The sequence below is a fragment of the Syngnathus typhle genome, linkage group LG6 (genome assembly GCF_033458585.1).
Source record: "Syngnathus typhle isolate RoL2023-S1 ecotype Sweden linkage group LG6, RoL_Styp_1.0, whole genome shotgun sequence".
NCBI classification, from domain to species: Eukaryota; Metazoa; Chordata; class Actinopteri; order Syngnathiformes; family Syngnathidae; genus Syngnathus; species Syngnathus typhle.
In genome coordinates, this window is record NC_083743.1 from 18,532,493 (window position 1) to 18,558,200 (window position 25,708).

The 25,708-nt window shown below is 42.1% G+C and overlaps 1 protein-coding gene across 4 annotated transcripts; it reads left to right on the forward strand.

Moving 5' to 3' along the window:
• Nucleotides 1-9,655: 9,655 nt before the first annotated feature.
• Nucleotides 9,656-23,975, forward strand: tbx2b (T-box transcription factor 2b). Of its 4 annotated transcripts, XM_061281950.1 has the most exons (8): nucleotides 9,656-10,476; nucleotides 11,025-11,292; nucleotides 13,739-13,885; nucleotides 16,618-16,694; nucleotides 17,400-17,557; nucleotides 21,567-21,611; nucleotides 21,667-21,733; nucleotides 21,804-21,935. In XM_061281950.1, the coding sequence occupies exons 1-7, from the start codon at nucleotides 10,118-10,120 to the stop codon at nucleotides 21,711-21,713; spliced, it is 1,101 nt and encodes a 366-aa protein (XP_061137934.1). In that variant the 5' UTR covers nucleotides 9,656-10,117; the 3' UTR covers nucleotides 21,714-21,733; nucleotides 21,804-21,935. The 4 variants fall into 4 exon arrangements, with proteins under 4 accessions (XP_061137934.1, XP_061137931.1, XP_061137932.1 ...); XM_061281947.1 differs by adding an exon at nucleotides 22,765-23,975 and having other exon boundaries at nucleotides 21,567-22,150; XM_061281948.1 differs by having other exon boundaries at nucleotides 21,567-21,733; nucleotides 21,804-22,018.
• Nucleotides 23,976-25,708: the final 1,733 nt, after the last annotated feature.

A 25,708-nucleotide genomic window follows, 5' to 3' on the forward strand; every position in this document is an offset into this window, starting at 1 on the left:
TGGTCTGTCCCGCCACACATAGTAAGTGAAAAAACTTATGTTTTTGTTTGTGGAATTTGTTGAAATGGGAGTTTGTCTGTGTGAGACAATGCACACAATGTTCATTGTTGAAAATGTGGTCTTTGGTCTGTGGTTTTAGTACTGTAGGAGTCAATTTGTTGTTATCATGTTGGTGCGTGACATAATAATGTCACACAATAAATTTGGCTGAGCAGAGGTGTGTGTGTGTGTGTGCGTGTGCGTGTGTGTGTGGGGGGGGGGTGTTCATGTGTGCTCATGTGTATGATGTGGCTCTTTGCGATGACACAGTAAAAAATGTGGCTCTTAGTCTCTGACTGGTTGGCCACCCCTGGTATAGGGGGTTGGCTTGGATGGTTATGCTCTTTTCGCCCCCGGGTGTCGGTCAGAACACGAGAGGGACGACGTAGTTCAGTTTTGATTGCTTTACTCAGTAATTCATTCATTAAAGTTTAATGAATCATTGGCAAAAAAGTAACAGGCACTGTAGCTCATAGGGGACTACAGGCAAACTGGCAAAAGGGTATAGGCACATGCTTGGTTGTAAGGATGTGAGAGCAGGTGTGTGTAGTGTACATGGGTGAGTCTGGGTATGTGAATGTGATTCTTGTGTGTGTGATTATTGAATGAAGTGTGTGAAGGGTGAGTAGAGTGTGTGTGTGTGTGTGTGTGTGTGTGTGTGTGTGTGTGTGTGTGTGTGTGTGCGTGTGCGTGTGTGCGCGTGTGTGTGGTGTGGTGTGTGTGTGCGTGGTTCTGCAACAGACAAAAATACAGCACGTAATTCATCGCTCAACTTCTGACGTGACACAACACTAGTAGACAGCACACATTACATAACTGCGCGTAACGGTTCCGCTATACTAAATAACCATAAATGAAATACTCTCGGCAACACACCAAACATAAGTCATCGAGACAACAAAATACATTTGCTGGCGAGCGTTAGTCGCCGTGCCGCTGCATAACGGCCACTCGTACGATGCGAGGCAAACTTAAAGGAGCGCGCCGGAGCTGTCAATCAAACGACACACACACGAAGCAAACCGCGATCGGACAAACGGCACAACAGTGGACATTAGTAACAATGAAATGTATATACTCTAGGGGTGTAAATCGCGGGTTTTGTCACGATACGATATAATATCGATACAAAGAAATACGATACGATACTTGCCGATATCTTAAAGCCTGCTGCGATTCATTCACGATATATCGCGATATAGTGCTCTACGATCGATATATTTTTTTTTAATAAAAAATATAGAACAATATCCTGATTTATAACAATTCATACGCAAAATCAACAAGGTACTGCAAACTCTTTATTTAGGAAATTACAAGAGTATTGCAGTATACAAAGTGCTTATTTTAACACTGAACTTTGATGTCGTGTTTTTTCTTTAAATGTGCGGCGAGATTTGTGCTCCCTGAATATTTGATCACCGCATGGCAGGATTTACAAACTGCACGTGTCTTGTCGGTCGAGCCATCTTTTCTTTGGAATCCAAAGTGCTTCCAAACGAATGACTTGAAGCCTAAAGGGGAGCAAATTTCCTCGTCTTTTTGGACACTAGCCATAGGACCAGCCCAGGAGCAGCGTACTAGTTGTCGACTCCCCTTTCACGTGCCTGCTCTGCTCACAACACAACAACGCCGGGCGCACTGCTCCCGGAACTAGGAAGCAAGCAACAATGAACTGGATTTCAAAATAAAGTCGCGTCTAATGTCCGAGGTCAAACACGGCGATATAAATCGATGTTTATGTTTAGCATCGATGCCAATAAATCGTAGAGCATTATATCGATTAATCGATGTGTATCGATGTATCGTTACACCCCGAATATACTCACTTTGTGTCAAAGACGCACACGATCACAGCAACATATTCAGTCGGTACCAGCGACTGTATATAGTGTGTCTGACTTCATAACACCAAGTCGGGTTGTTGTGATGCGTCTAGTGTGTTGGTGGAGTGCCCAGTGCATGTCACTTCTCACTGTCAACCCTCACCGCTGGCTAGCAGTATGCGAACGGGAGAGCCGAGTGCGTAAGTCTCTCCCTGCCAGTACACAGCCTCTCTAACAGCAAGCCCTATGTAGTGCCTCCACGCGGCGACACATGGTAACTGGGTACAACACGGACCCAGGCTAAACTACAAGGGACTCGGAGGAGGTTTGGCCCCTAGACGTGCGGCACGCAGGCCCACCGGTGTGTGGACACGCCCTGGTGCCCACGAACCAGCCCCCAACTATGGGTTAAATAGTACCACTGCCCAGTGGGCTCCTCGGGAGAGGAATGGGCTAAGGGAGTCAACCCCTACAAAAAATCAATTTCCCCTTGGGTTGGTGTCAGGAAGGGCATCCGGCTGTAAAAAGTTTTTGCTCCAAAAATTCTCAGTATGGCTAGACAAACACAGGAGAGGCGGGGTACAGCCTTAAGTACTCCGTGGGCATTTTCATCAGCCTACGACAAAAAGAATGATGGAAAAGGAGGCCAAACCGCAGGTAGATTATATGACGGCCCTCAGCCCGATGGACTGCGGGGAGGCCTGAACCGGAAGAGAGAGGGGCAGGAGGCACGTGTTAGGGTGGCTACATGGAACATCGGCAGCATGTCACACCGATCGGGGGAGGTGGCTGATGCTCTACACAGGAGAAGGGTGGATGTCTGCTGTGTCCAGGAGTCGAGATGGAAGGGTGGTAGTGCAAGGATGCTGGGTGCAATCGGCAGAAGGTACAAGTTCTTCTGGCAAGGCTGCAACGAAGGGACTGGTGGTGTTCGTGTACTTATTGCTGAAAAGTGGATAGATCAAGTGCTAACTGTTAGCAGGGTAAATGAGCGGATCATCGTTGTGAAGTTGATCGTTGGGAAGCATCTGACAAACATAATTTCAATCTATGCCCCTCAAGTTGGCAGAAGTCAGGACGAGAAGGATGCGTTCTGGGACAAGGCCATCATGGTGCTGTCAGGGATCCCCCAGAATGAGGTTATAATTCTGGGAGGTGATCTGAATGGACACGTGGGGAGGGAGTCAGATGGCTTTGAGGGGGTGCATGGGGGACAGGGGTACGGCATGCGGAACGCAGAGGGAGAGAGGATCCTGGAGTTCGGCGACGCACTGGAGCTGGTGCTGTGCAATACGTTTTTCAAGAAGGACGAAGCCAAATTAGTAACATACAGTTCAGGTGGCTGCAAGAGCACAATAGATTACATCATGGTCAGAAAGGAGGACCGCGTCCTGGTTAGGGATGTCAAGGCAATCCCCGGAGAAGAGTGTGTATCTCAGCATCGCCTAGTCATCGGAGACCTAACTCTGTGGATCAAGTATGTGGGGGCTAAGAAGTATCCTCCCAAGTTGAAGGTGTGGAAGCTACATAGCGGAGGGAATAAAAACGAGTTTAGGGAGAAGATTGAGTATATAGCAGAAGAAGTGGAGGAGATGATGGAGTCGGGTGGTGTGGATGGCAAGTGGCAGGCAATAAAGAAGGCTCTGCTTGAAGCCACAGAGGAGGTGTGCGGATGGTCAAAGGATAAAGCAAGACAAAGAGAGACATGGTGGTGGAATGACAGCGTCGAAAGAGCGGTGAATGAGAAGAGGAGGTGCCATAAAGTATGGAAGAAATCTAAAAGGGAGGCAGACCGAGTGCAGTATGTAGAGGCAAGGAGGGCATCACGGACAGCGGTGTGGGAGGCCCAAGAGACCAAGAGGAAAGAATTTGCAAGTGAATTGGAGAGTGAGAGAGGACAAAAGAGCTTCTTCAAGATAGCGAAGCAAATGGTTAAGGAGAGGCGTGATGTGACCGTTGCAAACTGTGTGAAGGACGAGGATGGCAACATCGTGACAGACAACAGAGAAGTGAAGGAAGTATGGCGGAGGTACATGGAGAAGCTGCTGAATGTGGAGAATGACTGGGATGGTGAGACAGGATGCGACGAAGTGGAGGGTGAATGTGACCCGATCACACGGACAGAAGTGGGAAAAGCCATGAAGGCCATGAAGGATGGAAAGGCAGCTGGACCATCTGGAGTGGTGGCAGAGATGCTAAAGGCAGCGGGAGACGTCGGTGTGCAGTGGATGACCGACCTGTGTAACAGTGTCATCGCTGAGGGGCACGTTCCGGAGGAATGGACAAGAAGCGTCCTGGTGCCTCTATTCAAAGGGAAGGGGGACCCACTCGCATGCGGGTCATACAGGGCTATAAAGCTGCTGGAGCATGGAATGAAGTTATTAGAGAGGGTGTTGGAAAGGAGGGTGAGGACACGGGTAAAGGTGGACGAGATGCAGTATGGCTTCATGCCTGGTAAAGGTACAACAGATGCAATTTTTGTCATCCGACAGATGCAAGAGAAACATCAGGCGAAGAGGAAGAGGTTGTACTTTGCTTTTGTCGACCTGGAAAAAGCGTTCGACAGGGTGCCAAGGGAGGTGGTGAGGTGGGCCCTAAGGAAGTCGGGTGTGGAAGAGGGACTGGTAAAGGCTGTGATGGCTCTCTATTGCAGAGCCTGCACAACTGTTAGAACAGGAGTTGGCGACAGTAATGGGTTTGAAGTAAGGGTAGGGGTGCACCAGGGATCAGTGCTCAGCCCATTACTGTTTGCTATCGTGATGGATGTGGTATCGAGGGAAGTGAGGGGTGGACTACCATGGGAGCTGCTCTACGCGGATGACCTGGTATTGATGGCTCACAGCCGAGAAGACCTAGCTAGCAAGCTAGCGGCTTGGAAGACATGCCTGGAAGTGAAAGGAATGAAGGTGAATGCGGCAAAATCAAAGGTCATGGTCGGTGGTGCTGGCCTGGGAGTGATATCGCAGTCAGGAGCATGGCCATGTGGAGTTTGCGGGAAGGGAGTGCAAGCTAACTCTATCCGGTGCAAGGGTTGCCAGAGATGGGTACATCGAAGATGCAGTGGAGTAAAAGGCAGCCTACTAGCTGCAAGTGAGACCTTCCATTGCAAGCGGTGTAGGGGAGAAGTCGCCCAAGCAAACCCAGCTGAGCGAGAGGGGCTCGTGGTAGATGGGGAGATGTACGAGGTGGTGGGCAGCTTCTGCTATCTTGGAGACATGATTAACGCTGATGGGGGGGTGGACCTAGCAGTGACCACAAGGGTGAGAAGCGGGTGGAAGAAATTCAGGGAACTCATGCCCTTTTTAACATCTAAGGCCCCATCCCTGAAGATGAGAGGCCAAGTGTACTCAGCCTGTGTTAGAGGTAGTATGACGTACGGAAGTGAGGCATGGGCCCTGAAAACAGAACACGAAGACAAATTAAACAGAGCAGAAATGAGAATGATCAGATGGATGTGTGGTGTTTCAATGAGGGAAGAAAAGAGCAGTGCAGAGCTGAGACAGAAGATGGGAGTGGAGGCCATAGTGGATGTGGTGAGGAGAGGCAGACTGCGATGGTACGGACATGTAGTGAGGAAGGACGAGAACGACTGGGTGAAGAAAGTTATGTCGTATAACGTAGAGGGAACAAGACCCAGTGGCCGACCTAAAAAGACCTGGCAGGTGACGGTGGCAGCCGACATGGAGGCACTCGGCATCAACCACGAGATGGCCATGGACCGTTCCCGGTGGAAGAAGGCCATATCGAGAACCCAGTCCAACCCAGCGGCGCCTGGAAAGCGGACTTTAAACCGATGATGATGATGATGATGATGACCAGCAACCTTTAACTTACTGCTGCGCACAAGTGAATGGGTATAATGTCTATACCCCGAATGTAAGACGACCCGACTTTTTCAGTCTTATTTCGATGCAAAAAACATCGTCTTATATTCGAGCCAATATGGTATATATATATATATTTTTTGTCACTCACACACACATTCACACCGTCATATGTGGGAATCGAACTCACGGTGTCGGCACACAAGACAAGACTACCAGCCACTCCCAGATTAATCACATTTAGTTAGTCACAATAGAAATGTTAACCCATAGTTGTACATTATATTTCTTGTAAAAAAAAATCCATGATTTTTTTATGCCATTATTTTAGCAAATTTCGATATGCTAAATATTAGGGGTGTAAATCGCGGGTTTTGTCACGATACGATATTATATCGATACAAAGAACTACGATACGATATTTGCCGATATCTTAAAGCCTGCTGGGATTCATTCACGATATATCGCGATATAGTGCTCTACGATCGATATCTTTTTTTTTAATAAAAAATATAGAACAATATCCTGATTTATAACAATTCATAGGCAAAATCAACAAGGTAATGCAAACTCTTTATTTAGGAAATTACAAGAGTATTGTAGTATACAAAGTGCTTATTTTAACACAACTTTGATGTCGTGTTTTTTCTTTAAATGTGCGGCGAGATTTGTGATCACCGCATGGCAGGATTTACAAACTGCACGTGTCTTGTCCATTGAGCCATCTTTTCTTTGGAATCCAAAGTGCTTCCAAACGAATGACTTGAAGCCTAAAGGGGAGCAAATTTCCTCGTCTTTTTGGACACTAGCCATAGCACCAGCCCAGGAGCCGCGTACTAGTTGTCGACTCCCCTTTCACGTGCCTGCTCTGCTCACAACACAACGACGACGCGCGCACTGCTCCCAGAAAGAGGAAGCGAGCAACAATGAACTGGATTTCAAAATAAAGTCGCGTCTAATGTCCGAGGTCAAACACGGCGATATAAATCGATGTTTACGTTTAGCATCGATGCCAATAAATCGTAGAGCATTATATTGATTAATCGATGTGTATCGATGAATCGTTACACCCCTACTAAATATGTCTATGGTTTTGAAGTTAAAGTTGCGGAAAAATTGTGTGAAGAAATTTAAATATTTTTATTCTATGTATTTATTATATTAAAAAACACTTACATAGGGTGAATATATTCTTTGTAAATATTCATTTGTTCCTCTTAAATCTCACTAGAAAGGAAAGAAAAGACTAGAAGAAAAGGAGGAGGTGACGACCCCTGGTTGTTGGGTGACAAGGGGAAATATGACGGACTACGACATGTCTTAAACTGTCTAACGCCATGACTTCAGTCTACCAGCTAAATATAGCAGAAGATGGTGCAGGATGTGGAAAGAGAAGATGAGGAGATAAAAGAAAAACACCTGTCAAAGGCAGGAAAAAGATGATCTTCGATAATTGATGGAGCTGAATGAATGTAGACTATGTTGGGGCAGTGTACATTTGAATATATTTGTATATTTATATTGATATAGGCTCCTGACAATGTCAATTTACAATAATTCTACTCTCTTTCCATCCCAGTTTTTGTATTTTATAAATGCTAAAGTTATATACTGACTGCCAATAAATTATTGTCAAACCAGGAGCTGAAAGCTCAGAACAACTCAGAAATGCGAATCATCAGTAAGCCTATTTTTTCCTCATTCACCCCGCATGATTGTTTATAAATCCAAGACAGAGCATAAACAGTACATCTTTTGGCGTAACTACACAAAGGGGAGTAACCATTCTTTCTTCGTTCGGATTGCCTGGTCAATCTGTCATTCCAGTCATGTCATACGAGTCAGGTGCAGGATGACAATCATGTCAAATTCAGTCGTTTAATGATGACGCAAAAACCACAAACATAAAGTCTTTATCCACGAAGTACCGTTTATTTCCATGTATAATGTGCCCCCATGTATAATACGCACCCTAAAAATGGCATGTCGATGCTGGAAAAAAGCCTGTACCCATGTATAATACGCACCCAAATTTTGACTCCTACTTAAGTCCGTAAACGTAAAATTATTTCAGAAAAAAAATCATCTTTAGGAACAACCGGATGTTATTCTGCCGGTCAGTATCACTGCGCATGCGCTAGCAAACTTGATAGCGAAGAATTTCTTCCGATTTGTGTAGGGTACATTGTGACAGCAAACGAGCAGGTGATCGAGAAAGTGTCTGATACGAGAGCACTGTGTTCGTATGGAGCGTGTTTGAAGTGAACAGCAGAGAAGAAAGCGCATCTGTAATGGCGGCCTCCGTATCATATCCGGATTAAAAAAATCCCATGTTTTGTACCCATGTATAATGCGCACCCCAGATTTTAGGACAATAAATTTGTTAAATTTTGCGCATTATACATGGAAAAAAACGGTATTATATACGTACTACCTCGGATTTATTTGAGTTCAATAATAATAATAATGATAATAATAATAATAATAATAATAATAATAATAATGACAAAACATGCTTTGTAGTAATTAATGTTAGGCACATAGGATGCAGTGCAACAAGTGTGTAAATTAAATTATCAAATATTTTTTGGTCTACCCCCATTCTTCCAATAATAATAATAATAATAATAATAATAATAATAATAATAATAATAATAATAATAATAATAATACATCTCAAAACATGCTTTCTCTGTTGGAATTAATGTTTGGCACATTGGATGTGGTACAAGTGAAGTGTAAATGAAATTATCAAATATTTTAATTATATTAATATTCTCCCCCTAATTCTTCCAGTGGTTTTATGTGGTTTACATTTGGGATTTTGGGATTCCTAAACAGCCTCACATCAAGCCTGGGTTACACATATCTTACAGCATTTTATGATATCCCTTGAATAGAACAGTAATTACGTTGACGTGTAGTGTCATTTAAAATAATCAACAAATGTTTCGAAACTAAGTGATGGCCAAAGAAGAATGGAGCCGCAGATGCAGCTGTTGATTATTGCACGGCGTTACACACACGCAGGACCCCAGGCTAAATATGAAGAGACAAGCAATTGTTCAAACTGCGAGCTGACTGGCGCCTCTTAAGCTATAGCATAGTGAGCGACCTACTTTGAAGAGCTTTATATATATATATATATATATATATATATATATATATATATATATATATATATATATATATACCTCGGCGATTCCATGCGCGTAGAGACATTAAAATAAATCATATTACATAAGATTTTCAGTGTTTGCAGATTTACCATTAGATTTAATAGAAAGAACGAACTATTTTAATAATAATAACCTTGCACAAGATCAAAGAATAAACTCACCGTTCTCCTTTATGTTCCATTATTAATTCGGTAGCTTCGTTTCCCCTGAATGTGGCAACAGGATTTGCTATTTTTGGTCTCAATATTAAGATGTTACTACTGCTTCCCGCGACAGCTGCTGTCTCTGCCGTTCCACGACAATCACGCAATCTTCCGTGCCCAAGTAAATCTGGACCTCCGATGCCAAAACAATCTCAGCAGAAAAAAAAAAAAATCATAATCACATGAGAAAGTGAAGTACTCCGCATTCAAAATATACGTAAAGTAACTGAAATAAAATCAGGATGAAAATGTACGTACAGTATATCTGCTTTCCTCACTTTGGGATGACACGACTCACGGGTAAGCGCAAGCACATCTCTGCTGAATTTGAGCAAAAGGCGGGGAGCTCCTTGAACTAATTGCCAGTGCATCTCCGTTTTGTAAAAGTAATTATTCAACACTGAAAGCTCCGCTGGTGGACAATAAAGTGAGTGAGTGAGGTGACGCCTAATTTGGCCCACAGCTGAGTACTGACCCGATTAGGGTCCAAGATGAGGGTGGGATTTCATGATCTTTCCTGTCATTGGTTACTTATTTTGTCATGTTTACATGTTTTCTCACAACTAATGCTTCCGACACTTCTTGCCGCTACTCTTCTTATAGAGCCTGACCAGAACTGTCATAGCCACGCCTATAGAGGCCTGCAATTGGTCCAGAAAGCGTAAAATCAGCAATCAAAGGGATTTGGTTCATTAAGTGGGGGTCGAGGCAGGAAGGATGTGTGAGATTGGTCCCAGACCCGCAGTGAACGGGGACACGTCTCTCCTGTCAGTGTGGGATGACTGAAGCAAAGGAACGGTTCACTTCCTTCGGAGGGAGACTGCGCAACTGGGATCTGGCAACGCTCCGTGCATCACACTAAAGTACGAGAGACTATAAGGAAATCGAGTAGAAAATCGAAATGTTTGCAGTGTAACGGTCAAGGCCATTGTACTGACACTGATTAAGGTAGCCTATAATAGGTAGCAATTTAATAACTATTTTTATTTATAAATTATTTTTATTTAACTTTTATTTAGATTTTTTTTTTTTTTTTTGATGCACCGATGAGAGATCCATCTTGTACTGGGACTGAAATGGCATATCACCCTTTCCACGCGCACCGGCCCACCGACTTCCCTATGTCCGCTTTCTTAGCGGCTGCTCAACCCTCTTTCTTCCCGGCGGTCAGCCTTACCTCTGGGGCACTCACCAAGTCTATCTCGGAACACAGTTTAGCTGGCGCGGAAACGGGACTCCACCCGGCGTTGGACCACCACCACCAGGCTGCTCAAATCCGCGGCAATAAAAGCTTGGAGCCTGAAGGAGAAGTGGACGATGATCCTAAAGTTACTTTGGAAGCCAAGGATCTTTGGGACCAGTTTCATAAACTCGGCACTGAAATGGTTATTACTAAATCGGGAAGGTAAGAATTATACAGACTCATGACCCAGCACTACTTTTTACTGTATAAAAAAGGTAAAAGCAAAGATTCGTCAATATAGAAGTAATGTGGAGTAATGTGTGTATTGTAAAGGGAAATTTGTCTTATTTTACCATTTCTACTTAAAATTGTGTGTGTGTGTGTGTGCGTGTGTGTGTGTGCGTGCGTGTGCGTGCGTGTGTGTGTGTGTGGAGGGGGGGACTTAAATAGTAGAACAAATAAAAGTAAAATGAAATTAGCATTCATTACATTTAAATTACGGCTGATACAGTTATTGATTCAGATTAAATTAACTACAATTGGTTGGTAAGATATTAGTATAAAAACAAACACTTGGAAACAGCAACGATTGCAGCATTAAATAAGATACAAGGACACACAATGATGCGGATAAATCAAATCTTGATAAATCAAGAAACACTCGCAGAGACAAAAGAAACACTAACGCGCAGCTTTCACCAATTGCGTTTAATTAAATTATTTCTCTTGGGCCTTTGGTCGCATCTGACATGAATGTCTTTCCTTTATAGGAGAATGTTTCCACCGTTCAAAGTGCGAATAAATGGGCTAGACAAAAAAGCAAAATATATTTTGCTAATGGATATCGTGGCAGCGGATGACTGCCGCTACAAGTTTCACAACTCCCGCTGGATGGTCGCGGGCAAGGCCGACCCAGAGATGCCGAAGAGAATGTATATCCACCCGGACAGTCCAGCCACTGGGGAGCAGTGGATGGCCAAGTCTGTTGCTTTTCATAAACTCAAACTCACCAATAACATATCAGATAAGCACGGATTTGTGAGTACAAGTCTTTTTTTTTTTTTTTATTCTCCTAAAGAAGCGTATATCTTCAGATTATGATTATGTTTTTTGCTGGGTAATTATTCGGTGTTAAATCGTTTTTATGGCAATTTCCGATGGTTAGATGAAAGAAAGCACATGAATGAAAATTATTGTATTATATTATATTATATTATATTATATTATATTATATTATATTATATTATATTATATTATATTATATTATATTATATTATATTATATTATATTATATTATATTATATTATATTATATTATATTATATTACTGCCATCCATCCATCTTCTTACACTTATCCGGGGTCGGGTCGCGGGGGCAGCAGCTTCAGGAGGGACTCCCAGACTTCCCTCTCCCCAGCCACTTCATCTAGCTCATCCCGGGGGATCCCAAGGCGTTCCCAGGCCAGCTGAGAGACATAGACATATTACTGCCAGTAAAGCAAAATCAGTCCAGTGGGACAATTATGAGAAAATATGGGAATTTTGGTCGGAGCAATCTAAGTTGGTGTTTAGTAACAATTTATCTTATAATTGTTCATAAGAAAGAGATGCAAATTCCATAGATTTATTTGTTCTCTCAATGTAATAATTAATTGTAATTAACATTATGAAGATTTTTAATGTCCCTCTTTTAAAAAAGTAATACTATAATAATAATAAATTTATGGCTGTATATATATATATATATATATATATGGCTTGCTTGTGTCTTTTATTGTTTTGTTATTGCCGCAGACCATCCTAAATTCAATGCAAGTTGCATAGATTTATTTCACAAAACTTGTTCTCTCAATGTATAGTAATTAACATATCATTTTCATTATATATACGTATATATATATATATAGTTGGGAAAGTTGGGAAATTGTGTAAAATGTAAATAAAAACGAAATACAATGATTTGAAAATCCTTTTCAACCTATATTCAATTGAATACACTACAAAGACAACATATTTAATACTCAAACTCATAAACTTTATTTTATTTTCCAAATAATAATTAACTAAAAATATCATTGCTGCAACACGTGGAGTAGAAGTTGGGAAAGGGCATGTTTACCACTTCGTTACATCACCTTTCCTTTTAATAACACTCAACAAACGTTTTGGAAGAGAGGAGATAAATTCTTTTAGCTTCTCATGTGGAATTCTTTCCCATTCTTGCTTGATGAACCGCTTCAGTTGTTCGACAGTCTTCCCTGTCGTATTTTACGCTTCATAATGCGCCACACATTTTGAATGGGAGACAGGTCTGGACTGCAAGCGGGCCAGGGGAGAACCTGGACTCTTTTACTTCGAAGCCACGCTGTTGTAACACGTGCAGAATGCGACTTGGCATTATCTTGCTGGAATACGCAGCGGCGTCCATGAAAAAGATGTCGCTTGGATGGCAGCATATGTTGCTCCAAAATCTGTATGTACTTTATGCCTTCACAGAAATGTAAGTCACCTATGCCATGGGAACTAATGCACCCCCATACCATCACAGATGCTGGCTTTTGAACTTTGTGTCGATAACAGTCTGGATGGTCCGCTTCCTCTTTGGTGCGTAGGACACAACGTCCAGTGTTTCCAAAAACAATTTTTTAAAGTGGACTCATCAGACCACAAAACACTTTTCCATTGTGTATCAGTCCATTTTACATGAGCTCGGCCGAGAGAACCCGGCGGCGTTTCTGGATGTTGTTCATAAACAGCTTTTGCTTTGCATGGTAGTAACCCGCACTTACTGATGTAGTGACGAGCTGTATTTACTGACAGTGGTTTTCTGAAGTTTTCCTGAGCCCATTTGGTAATATCCTTTACACACGTCGGTTTTTAAGGCAGTGCCGTCTGAGGGATCGAAGGTCACGGTCATTCAGTCTTGGTTTCCGGCCGTGGCGCTTACATGCAGTCATTTCACCAGATTCTCTGAACCTTTTGATAATATTATGGACCGTAGATGTTTAAATCCCTAAATTCCTTGCAATGTTGCTTTGAGAAATGTTGTTCTTAAACTGTTCAACTATTTTCTCACACAGTTGTGGACTAAGTGGTGAACCTTGCCCCATCCTTGCTTGTGAATGACTGAGTATGTTTGGGGAGGTTCCTTTTATACCTAATAATGGTACCCACCTGTTCCCAATTAGTCTGATCACATGAGGGGTGTTCCAAATAGGTGTTTGACGAGCTTTTCTCAGTTTTCTCAGTATTTTCTGCCACCTTTTCCAACTTCTACTGCACGTGTTGCAGCCATGAAATTCCAATTTAATTATTCTTTGGCAAAAAACAATTAAGTTTATCAGTTTGAACATTAAATATGTTGTCATTGTAGTGTATTCAATTTGTTGTATTTTGGTTTTATTTACATTTGACACAATTTCCCAACTTCAACCGAATCCGGTTTGTATATTGATTATTTGTGTCTTATTTTTTTATTGCCACAGACCATCCTAAATTCAATGCACAAGTATCAGCCAAGATTCCACATTGTGCGGGCCAACGACATCTTGAAGCTCCCTTACAGCACATTTAGAACATATGTTTTTCCGGAGACTGAGTTTGTGGCTGTGACAGCATATCAGAACGACAAGGTGAGTCAGTTTGCATACTCAAGTGTCTCTATTGGTGCTGTTATAATTAATATATCATACATGATGGTCTTTATTATTTTTTTCCCAATTCCCTAACATTACACAAAACACTATGTCCATTGTCTGCAATAATAGAAAACATTAGCCGTAAATACTGTGAGAAATCATACGGTCCAGTTTTTATTGGCCCGCAGTTTGGACACCCCTAATCTAGACCTAATGATTGAAAATTGGATGAAGATCAAAACTGAATTGAATTGAAGATTTAGATGGGGGTTATTTTGCTCATACCAAATCTTTACCTCACAAACGCTCATTGGAACTAAGTCTGGCGAAATTCAAATATAAACGAGGGATTATGTCGAGGACTCTTGATCAACAAAGGACTGGTCACCATGCAGCTAACGAAGACTGATACTAAAACTCTCCTTGTTGAAATAGAAAACGCCTTAAATGCTTTGTTTAAGAAACATATTGGAGTACCGTAATTTTCGGATTATAAATCGCTCCAGAGTACAAGTCGCATCAGCCATAAAATGCCCAAAAAAGTGAAAAAAAACATATATAAGTCGCTCCGGAGTACAAATCGCATTTTGGGGGGCAAGTTATTCGACAAAATCCAACACCAAGAACAGTCATGAACGAGCAACAACAGGCTAAACGATAGGTATGCTAACGTGACATAAACACAAACGAAGAGCTGAGAACGGCCCTGACGTAACATTCAGAGTTATTAAAAAAAAAAACTATTACATAAATAACACGCTTATAAAACCATCTGTGTCACTCCAATTCATTAAGTCCATTGACCGTCCTTTGTCAACAATGGGTGCAGGCCGCTAACGGCACTTGCACTTCAAAATATTCCACAGGCCCATATAACGATATATAAATTAGAAATCAAATCACTATTATATAAGCAATGATATTATCAAACCATCTGTGCACTCTAAATCATTAAACCCATCGATCAAATTCCTCGTCCTTTGTCAACAACGCCGCGCGTGAGGCCTGACGTCAGCGTCGTCGTTATTGCACAGATCTAGTATATAACTATATTGTAGCGTTAACAAAGTACAAGGAAAGACGTGGGTTTGGTAAACGGCTCTTTATTTAACAAAGCAAATTTTCAGGCGTGTAGCGGCGTGGACTTCCAGCCACAGAGATGGAAGAGAGATCCATAGAATAGGACCGGGCGTGCGTAAAAGCCATGACCGAGCCCCATCCACCGTCCCCGGACAGCCACCCGGCCGAGTGCCGGCCCTCGACTTCCAAATACGGAGGTGAAAGAGAGCTCGGTAGAGTAGGACCGGGCGTGCGTAAAAGCCATGTCCGAGGCCCATCCACCGTCCCTGGACAGCCACCCGGCCGAGCGCCGGCCCCCGACTTCAATCCACGGAGGTGAAAGAGAGCTCTGTCGAGTAGGACCGGGCGTGGGTAAAAGCCATAATAGTTTTTCAAACCTTCTGTGTCACTCCAAATCCTTAAATCCTTCAAACTCTTCGTCCGCCGTGTCACTTAGAAACAAAGCCGCTAATGATGGCTAATGATCTTCGTCATCCCGTGATCAATCTTTGTAAACAACCGCCGCGCCACGCTGCTGACGTCACTTGAAATTCAAATTACAGTAATCCCTTGCTACATCGCGGTTCGTTAATCGCGGTTTCACTTTTTTTTTGGGGAACATATTTGAAAAAAAACACACTGATTATAAGTTGCCCCCCCACCCAAACTATGAAAAAAACGCTATTTATAGTCCAAAAATTACGGTAAAGCATCCAAGTATTGATAGTAAATGGACTGACACTGGAATTTAAAGATTTCTGGAATGCCTTGCTGTATTTGTTATACAAGCAGCAGATTAATTATTCACGTCACAGTTATCTGTCGAAGTATTGCAGCCCGTGTGTGTGCGTGCGCATGTGAGACAGAGAGAGAGTGTGTGAGTGTGTATGTGCACGGGTTTTCTTTGCTCTTTGGAGTAACAGCCGAAAAGAATTCTTTTGTTGGCCAATGTCTAATCAGAGGCCCAATGAGTACAAAGTAGGGGTGTAACGATTCATCGATACACATCGATTAATCAATATAATTCTCTACGATTTGTTGGCATCGATGCTTAACGTAAACATCGATCTATAATGCCCGTTTTTGACCTCGGACATTAGACGCGATTTTATTTTGAAATCCAGTTCATTGTTGCTTGCTTCCTCTTTCCGGGAGCAGTGCACGGCATGTTGTGTTGTAAGCAGAGCAGTCACGTGAAAGGAGAGCCGACAACTACGCGGCTCCTGGGCTGGTGCTATGGGTAGTGTCCAAGACGACGAGGAAATTTGCTCCCCTTTGGGCTTGAAGTCATTTGTTTGGAAGCACTTTGTAATTTCCTAAATAAAGAGTTTGCAGTACCTTGTTGATTTTGCGTATGAATTGTTATAAATCAGGATATTGTTCTATATCGATCGTAGAGCGACTTTATTTTGAAATCCATCGTGATGTATCGTGAATGAATCACAGCAGGCTTTAAGATATCGGCAAATATCATATCTTGAACTAATTGATATGATATGATATCGTATCGTGACAAAACCCCCGATTTACACCCCTAGTATAAAGCCTTTTATGAAAATCCAAAAGTGTTGAGCTCTATTTTAATATTTATTTGTAGGAAACGTAAATAAATCTAAGAGTAACAAGACAGTGTTTATTTTTATCTTTGCTGCTCTTATCACTGACAGATAACACAACTTAAGATTGACAACAATCCATTTGCCAAAGGATTCAGAGACACTGGGAACGGAAGAAGAGAGAAAAGGTTATTATCATTATAATTATTATTATTATTATTATTGGTCGACTGGTTAGCGCATCTGCCTCACAGTGGTCAAGAGTTCGAGTTCGGCTCCGGTCTTCCTGTGTGGAGTTCTCCGGTTTCCTTTCACATCCCAAAAACATGCATGGTAGGCCGATTGAGCACTCTAAATTGCCCGTAGGTGTGATTGTGAGTGTGAATGTTTTTTTTTGTTGTCTATGTGTGCCCTGCAACCAGTTCAGGGCATCCCCCAACTACTGCTCAAAGTCAGATGGGATAGGCTCCGGCACGCCTGCGACCCTCAAGAGGGAAAGCGATTCAAAATATGGATGGATATTATATAATATATATCAGGGGTCACCAACACGGTGCCAGCGGGCACTAGGTCGCCCGTGAGGACTGCGTGAGTCGCCCGCAGGGCTGTTCCAAAATTAGCTCAATTAGCTGCATCTATTTATTTTATGTTATTTTTGCTATTTTTGTTTAAATCAGACTTGCATGTGAACTGGAAATAACAATTAATAATAACACAGTTAAAGCTAAATTGAGCAAATTGGCTTTTTCAGAAGTGTGTGTCAAACTGCTAGCCCTTTGCCTTAGTACGCAGGAAGTAGACCTCGGTTTAAGAAAGGTTGGTGACCCATGCTATATATACATACTACTATATGCTATTATTACTACTATTACTATAAATGTTGTCGTTGGCAGGAAACAATTAAGTCTGCCATCGTTGCGGATGTTTGACGACCAACGCAGGGATGGCGGGGACTCAGATGCGTCAAGTGAAACTCCAACTTTTCGAGACGCCATTCATTCCCCACTGGGAGCGGTTAGAAGCCCACCGTGGTTCAACAGGCCTGGTCGAGGTAAGAAATTGGATATTTTATTAGAGAGAGAGAGAGAGAGAGAGAGAGAGAGAGAGAGAGAGAGAGAGAGAGAGAGAGAGAGAGAGAGAGAGAGAGAGAGAGAGAGAGGAGAGAGAGAGGGGGAGGGGGAGGGGGAGGGAGAGGGAGAGGGAGAGGGAGAGGGAGGGAGAGAGACTTTTGACAGTTCAGCATTATTACATTTTAAAATGGAACAAACCCAACGGCAGCAAATAGATTTTATGTAAAGACTTCTTAGCATTTTTAATATTCATATTTTATTAATTTCCACCCAGAACAATGATGTTATTCCCCAAAAGCAAACGTGTATTTTAGGACGTATTTCCCTATTGCAATTTACGGATACACTCGTATGCATGCCTCTGAATTTATTTCCCCTTCCAAGACTTTCTAACTAAGGCACTTTTAGGCTTAACACAATTCCCAAATTCTGGTCCGCATAAAATCAAGGTTCTGCTGCTTTTCCTTTGGTGCATGCACAAATAAAAAAAAATATATTTTACATTTAGTTTGATTCAAAAAGGAACAAATGCTGATTTTATTTCGGTGTCAATTTGCAATTTTTTATTAATGTGACTATACTCACATTACAGAACAGTTTACAGCAGGGGTCTTAAACTCAACTTACCTAGGGGCCGCTGGAGGTAGAGTCTGGGTGAGGCTGGGCCCCATTAAATATTCCACAAAAAAAAAGGCTTCAAGTATTCAAAAAAAAAAAGTCAACTGAACCAATCTTCTCAATCTTAACAAGTCAGAGCATGCAGAACATGAACAGTTTTTCAGAACCTAGGCTTCATTTACTTCCTCCTAATCCTTGCTGCCAGAGACTTGGCAGCGCTTCCTCTCACACAGCTGAGCCACGTTTGGCTTGAGGGAGGAGGCAACTGAGACCCTCAGTATGGCTTTAAAGTGCTCATCTTTAAGTCTGGACCTGAACTTTGACTTATTGAAGTTCATTGTGGAGAAGAGCTTTTCACACAGATAGGTGCTGCCAAAAAGGCACATGGTCCCCTTGAGCATCCTGGAAAGCTCAGGGAAGGTGGGGAGGAGTTTTCTCAAAAATTGTCCAATCTCCACTGTTTTTCCACTCACCTCCCTGAACTTGGCTTTGAGGTCAGTGTTGCACTGCAGGTCAATTAGCTCCATCTGCAGGACAAGGGGGGTATCCTCCACATCAAAGGAGAAGGGGTCAGCAAAAATCTGAAAAGTGTGTTTTGAAGTCTGCAAACCTCTGATCAAATTCTTCCTGTAGCTTTCCAATGGTATCAGGATACTTCTCACCACTGAATGTTGTGCCTGAATCCATGAGTGCCTTGCATGCTGGGAAATGGCAGAGGTTTGTCTGAAAAAGCTGGGCTTTCCATAACACAAGTTTTGGGGAGAATGCTCTGACATTGTCATATGCAGCACTGACAAGCTGGTCCTGACTTTGTAACTTCTTGTTCAGTACATTCAGCTCCTATGTGACGTCAACAAGAAAAGCTAAGTCCTTTAGACATTTAGGATCATTTAGCACAGGAACAGTCATCCCATTCTTCTCCATGAAGTCTTTCACTTCTGCTCTTAACTCAAAAAACCTCTTCAAGATCTTCCCCCTGCTGAGCCAACGTACCTCGGTGAAGTAGAGCACGTCCTCGTATTCTGACTATTTCCACCAAAAAGTCGCGGAACTGCCGATGCTTTAAAGCCCTGGATCTGATATGGTTGATGATTTTCACAACGTCAGACATCACATTGCCAAACCTCATGATCTTGCTGCAAAGGGCCTGCTGGTGGATAATGCAGTGCAGAGCAATGGCATCTTCTACACCCTCCTCTTCCAGTTTCCTTTGAACAAGCGCCACAAGTCCGTTTTTCCTCCCTGTCATTGACGGCGCTCCGTCGGTAGTTATTCCAGCCAAACGCTTCCATTGTAAGCCGGCATCCTCAATGGAATCAAACAGCTCGCGGAATATCTCCTGGGCAGTGGTCTGGCCATGCATTGCAATCACTGAGAGCAACTCCTCCGTAACTTCAAAATTGTTATCAACGCCACGGACATATATTGCGAGCTGCGCTGTGTCAGTGACGTCTGTGCTCTCATCAAGAGCAAGTGAGTATGAATAGAAATGTTTAGCTTTCTCACGCAGTTGATCATAAATGTTGCCAGACATGTCAGAAATGCGCTCTGCCACTGTGTTGGCTGAAACGTTGATGTTACTAAACTGAGCCTTTTTTTCCGGGAGGACTGTACTTGCAGCCTGTAACATGGACTGTTTGATGAACTCGCCGTCTTTGAATGGCTTCCCTGCTTTAGCAATCATCTCACTCACTAACTTTGATAGCCGCTTCACTCTCTTTGCTTGCTTTTTTGAAAAAATATTGTTGCCTCAGTAGACATGTTTTAAGTTTGGCGACCCGTTCCTCTCGCTCATCCCCCAGGTATCTTCCATACTCCTCAGCACGTTTAGTTGAGTCATGACGCCTGATGTTATACTCCTTGTGCACCGCAACTTTATCTTTGCATATTAGACACGTTGGGATGCCCCTGTGCTCAACAAAAAAATATTCCGTCTCCCACTTCTCCTGAAATTGTCTGTGCTCATCGCCAATTTCTCTCTTCACGACAGGTTTTGAAAAAGACATGACTGGGGCTGACAAAAACCGTATAGCACTAGGTGTCAAGATATACTTCCCCTCCACTTGTTCATCCAAACATGTTAAAGTGACCAATTGCTTATTCGCGCTGTTGTCACGAGCCTGAGCTCCGGGAGGCCACAGGTGTTAAAAAATATAAAACCCCCAGATGCATGTGAGAAAAAATGCGCGGGCTGCATTAACACAAAGATTTTATTTCAGGCAGGGGGCCACAAAACATTGTCCTGAGGGCCGCAATTGGCCCGCGGGCCGCGAGTTTGAGACCCCTGGTTTACAGCCACATCTTGGCAATGGGCATAGGATATGATAGTATTTACTATACATTGTTCATTTTAGAGAAAACATTATGATCATTTTTTTGTTCCTTCATTTTAAACCTTATTTCCGAACACTTTAAACAGGCACTGCATGACCACCACTCTGGCTGCAAATCACACACTGTAAAAAACGAGTTGTTGGTCAAAATAAAGATGTCACACTTTTCCCGAATGTTTAAAGTTAAGTTGAAAAGTTAAAGTCCAAATGATCGTTACACACACATATGGGTGTGGTGAAATTTGTCCTCTGCATTTAACCAATCCACGTGTGATTTTGAGCCATCCCTTGAGGGAGAGGGGAGCAGTGAGCAGCAGCGGTGCCGCGCTCGGGAATCATTTGGTGATGTAAATTTGGTGATTTAAAGTATATTTCAACTAAACTGTTATTGAGTACATGGTACTAAACCTATTATCTAGCTAAGGAGAAAAAATATTGTTCCTTCTGTCTTTCACGTATCATGATAGATGGCATTAAGTCTATGTCTGGCTTTGCCTGCCTTGCTGAGTTGGTCCGAGATCGAGCATTTAGGGTTGATTAGAATTCTGACAGAGGTACAAAATCTGACATTGTTGATGGATCAAAAGATGTAGCTCAGCTTAGTCTATTATGCTCATCCCGATAGAAGAGAGGCAGTCTTCTGTTTTACTGTTTAACATTTTTTTGCCTTACGTCACAAAAGTCGAGGGGTTGATCATGTTCTTTATGATCCTGAATGGGGCGCAGTCCCCAGACCATATTAGTTTATCTTCCACTTCTGCCCTTTTAAGAGTGCTATTCATCAAAAAATAGGTTATTTTTCAGGCTTTTTACTGTCACCTCAGTTTATTATTATTACAGCTAATAAATTTGTTGACTTTCATAAATCCTATTAGAATCCTTCTAAGACCAATTGAAAACAAATTATAAAAAGATGCCTACAAATTGCTGAAATCAATATTTTTACTGTGTTTGGAAACGTATTGTGCATTCACCTTGCGTTGTGTATCACATTCACCTTGCTCACCGTTTTGCCTTTTTGTAATATTTGTTGTTTTAGATGAGAAAACATGCACTGACAGTGAGCAGGAGCTTGAAAATCATGGTGAGCGTTGCACAAGCTCAAACAGCCTGGGGACTGAACCTGTGTCTCCCTATAGCACTCGATGTGAGGAGCGGATCAGAGAAAGGCCTGATATGGACATGAAGGATGACCACACATTCAATGTAAGGTACATGGATCAATACAAAGCTGAGATGAGGCATCGTAAAAACACAGCTGATATGTCGTTTAAAGACTCTGAACCTGGAAGCATCAGTGCTATTAAGGACAACTTCTCCCCACTTGTGGTCCAGACCGAAAGCCCTTCACACTTAAAGTCAGGTCATTTACAAAGCTTGGCACTGACTGGCCTCCACAGCCAACAGTTCTTTAACACTCTAAACACCGGATCACCACTTTCGTTTCACCCTGGGCAGTTTGCCATGACCCATGGAGCCCTTTCTGCTATGGGAATGGGTCATTTATTGGCCTCTGTATCTGGAGCAAATAGTTTGGAAAATAGCCACCTTTCTTCTCAAGAAGCAGGAAGAACCACCAATGCCTTCCCCTTCCATTTGTCTCAGCATGTCCTTGCCTCTCAGGTAAGGCTGACAATTCATTTTATAAATGATCTAGCACACCTATACACCTGCACCGTTAGGTTTGTTAATCTACTCTATGGCTGTAACTGTGAGGGGTTTTACTTTACTCTGATTTACCGGTACACTAACCTGGCACTATTAGGGGATAGGTTCATCAGTTCTCAAAAATTTACTTTTTCAACCAAGTAGCATGGCAGAATTTTACATGGCAAAGGCTTACCATGACTCAAATTTGTAAATCAGTACATAATTAAAATATGTGAATAAGAATCAACATCCTAGGATTACAGTTTAGTCACAAATACTACCAGGACTATTACAAATGATAATAATAGTAGTTGTAGTAATAATAGTCATAGTATTGATAGTAGTAGTAATGATATTAGTAGTAATAATAGTCATAGTATTGATAGTAGTAGTAATAACAATAATAGTAATAGTAGTAGTAATCCTTACTTTCAACAAAAGTTTGAATTGAATATTAATAGTAGTAGTAATCAAAATGTTCAACAAAAGTTTTAATTAAAAATATACTCATTCATGTAATCAGTTGATCTATTGACTAGACTGTATTGCTGAAAAATAAATATCCACTTTACCCTGTTGTATTTCAGGGCATCCCCATGCCTCAGTTTGGAGGTTTCTTTCCCTATCCCTACACCTATATGGCAGCAGCCGCAGCCTCAGCCATCCCAGCAACCAACACTTCCAGCCCATTCTCCAGAAACCCTTTTCTGGTCACATCTCGACCATGTCTCCGCTTCAACCCGTACCGGCTCCCAATGTCTTTGTCTCAGAGTTCTAGCCTACTTACAACCAATCTGCAATGTAGCCTCAACCCAGGCTCTAAATCATGCAGTCGGGAGACCAGCCCAGCCCCAGTGCACAACAGCCACAACAAGAATGGGGGATCCTACGGGAGGGTCAAGTCTCCCAAAAGGAATGAAATACAAAATATTCAGAAACTTTCGAGTGGCCTGGAGGGCCACAGTGATCCATCCCCAGCAGAACATTCTCCAGAGTGATATACGACTCAGTATGTTATGGCTTGGCTTGCAGATGCGAGGACTATTCTGTTATTTTTAGCACACTACAACAACTAGGGTGATGTTTTGATTAAGAATTGCTATTGAAACAATTCTACATTAGTAAAAACCCCAACACCAAAGCTGTGATATAGAATGGAAAAACTTATAACAAACCACGTCCTCCCAATTTTCATCCTCTGACGGAATCTTCCTGATGGGTAACATAATTTTACACAGTATGTTTAGGATAGCGGGGGGTTATTTGGTTAAGTGGCCTCATAGTATAAAACAAACAAAAACATCAACAAAAGTAGACCCGTTTGAGGCTGAGATCTATTAATTGCATTCATGGGGAATTTTATTCAAGAGAAATGGATTTCTGATCAATTTATGTAGTAATGCGAAGCTAAATAAATCTGTAAATAATTATATGCAATTGGTATTAAATTATTTAAGTGTGTGTACTAGTGTGTATATATTTTGAATATCACACTTTGCTATCTAACCCACTCCATTACATAAAGGCTCTTCAACAATTTAAACGTGTTTTGAGTCACTGATTGTGGGACATGTGTGCCATATTTGGTCTACGCCGTATATCCAGCAATATTTTCAGAGCAGCGGAGAAAACGGTTCATGTGATTTAAAACACCTCAGGTTACTTAACTTCAGTCAGGCTATTGACTATCAAAGCAATCCCTTATTTAATGTTACGTCAGTTGATGGATTTATTTAATCAGTAAATGTTTCTAGTCATCCTGGTTGTCCGTTTTTTCTGATTGTCTCACACTTTTTAATAAAACTTCTGTGTTGGAAATGTGTGTGTGTGTGTGTCATTTTTGTAATATTTACATAATTTGGTAGGAACAAATTGGAGAGACATCGTCAGTTTACATATGAACAACTGTTGGATAGGAGCGCCCTCTGTTGGCCATATGCAAGTAAATAGTTGGCTTGGAGTTTATTTTAATGTATTTATGTACAGTTAACTATTCACTCAACTTGAGCGCTCTATATTATTATCTTTATTTTTTTATAGGGTCAAATGAATAGATGAGTGTATGGAATTTTGAAACTGTGGGGGGTATATATATCTATATGTAAATAAGCAGTATGAATGATCAATTATCATGTGTATTGTTAGGGTGGTGCTCACTCTAACTTATTTTGCAAGAACCACTTGGGAGACAGTTAAGTCTTTTTGGGCACCTGCAGGCGGAGAGTTCACTCGTCGCTGTGCTTACAGCGATGGTCGAATGAAGTCTGACTCTCGCTTCCCACAAGAGCATCTTTATTAAGAGAAAAAGGGTGGCGGTGACAGTAGACTGAATAGACAAGTTAAAAAGCCCTTGACCTCTAGATTAGCAGAGCAGGGGATGTTTTACGACATTGTGTAGGATGGAACAAGCTAGGTTATTTATTACTGGTTACACACCAACATAAGCATAAAACTAATCTACCAAGGTTATTTATTACTGGTTACATACATTCCAACATAATCATATGATCAAGATAACTTTGGAAAACCCTGACATGTATGTATACCAAAACCCATTATACTACAACACTTTTACCACATTTGACCAGATATTAGTTTTTTTTTATTATTATTATCCATACATCCATTATCCCATAGTGCTTGTCCCCACGGGTGTCACGGGTATACCGAAGCCAATCCAGCATTCATGGCGCAGCAGGCGGGGGACACCCTGAACTGGTTGCCAGACAGTCGCAAGGCACACAGAGACAAATAAGCATACGCACTTGGATTCACACCTACGGGCATTTTGATGTGTCCAATCAGCCTTACTTTTGTACTTTTGTGCTGTGCTTACTGACTGCTGTATGCACACTGGCTCCGTTTAGCTCCTCTTATTTATTGTGTTATCTGTTTATTTATTATTTATTCATCACTCTTATTATTTATTGTTTGTGCCTTCTTGTCTTTATATTGTGGTGTTTACTTGTATGTTTATCGTGTAATATGTCTCGTCACCGTGGGATAGAGAAAACGTAATTTCGGTTTCTTTGTGTGTCTTGACATGTGAAGAGATTGACAATAAAGCTGACTTTGACTTTTTGACTTTGAGCCTACTATGCATGTGGAAGGAAACCGGAGTACCCTGAGAAGACCCACGTAGGCACGGGGAGCAAATGCAAACTCGACACAGGGAGGGCCGGAAGTGGAATCAAACTCACAACCTCTGAACTGTGAAGCGGACGTGCTTACCAGTGCGGCCTGTTATTGTTATTATTAATATTATTATCCATCCATCCATCCATCCATTTTCTGTACTGCTTTGTCCCCACGGGGGTTGCGGACGTGCTAGAGCCTATCCCAGCTGTCATTGTGCAGTATGCGGGGGACACCCTGAACTGGTTGCCAGCCAATTGCAGGACACACAGAGACGAACAACCATCCGCACTCACACCCACGGCCAATTTGGAGTGCTCGATCGGCCTACCAAGCATGTTTTAGGGATATGGGAGGAAACCGGAGTGCCCGGAAAAAAACCACGATGGCACGGGG

Bases quoted from the DNA above. Each gene is read 5' to 3' on its own strand.
- tbx2b (XM_061281947.1), top strand. From the start codon at position 10,118: ATGAGAGATCCATCTTGTACTGGGACTGAAATGGCATATCACCCTTTC. The intron at 10,477-11,024 runs GTAAGAATTATA...TTTCCTTTATAG, and splicing joins GTTATTACTAAATCGGGAAG to GAGAATGTTTCCACCGTTCA. The intron at 17,558-21,566 runs GTAAGAAATTGG...TTGTTGTTTTAG, and splicing joins GTTCAACAGGCCTGGTCGAG to ATGAGAAAACATGCACTGAC.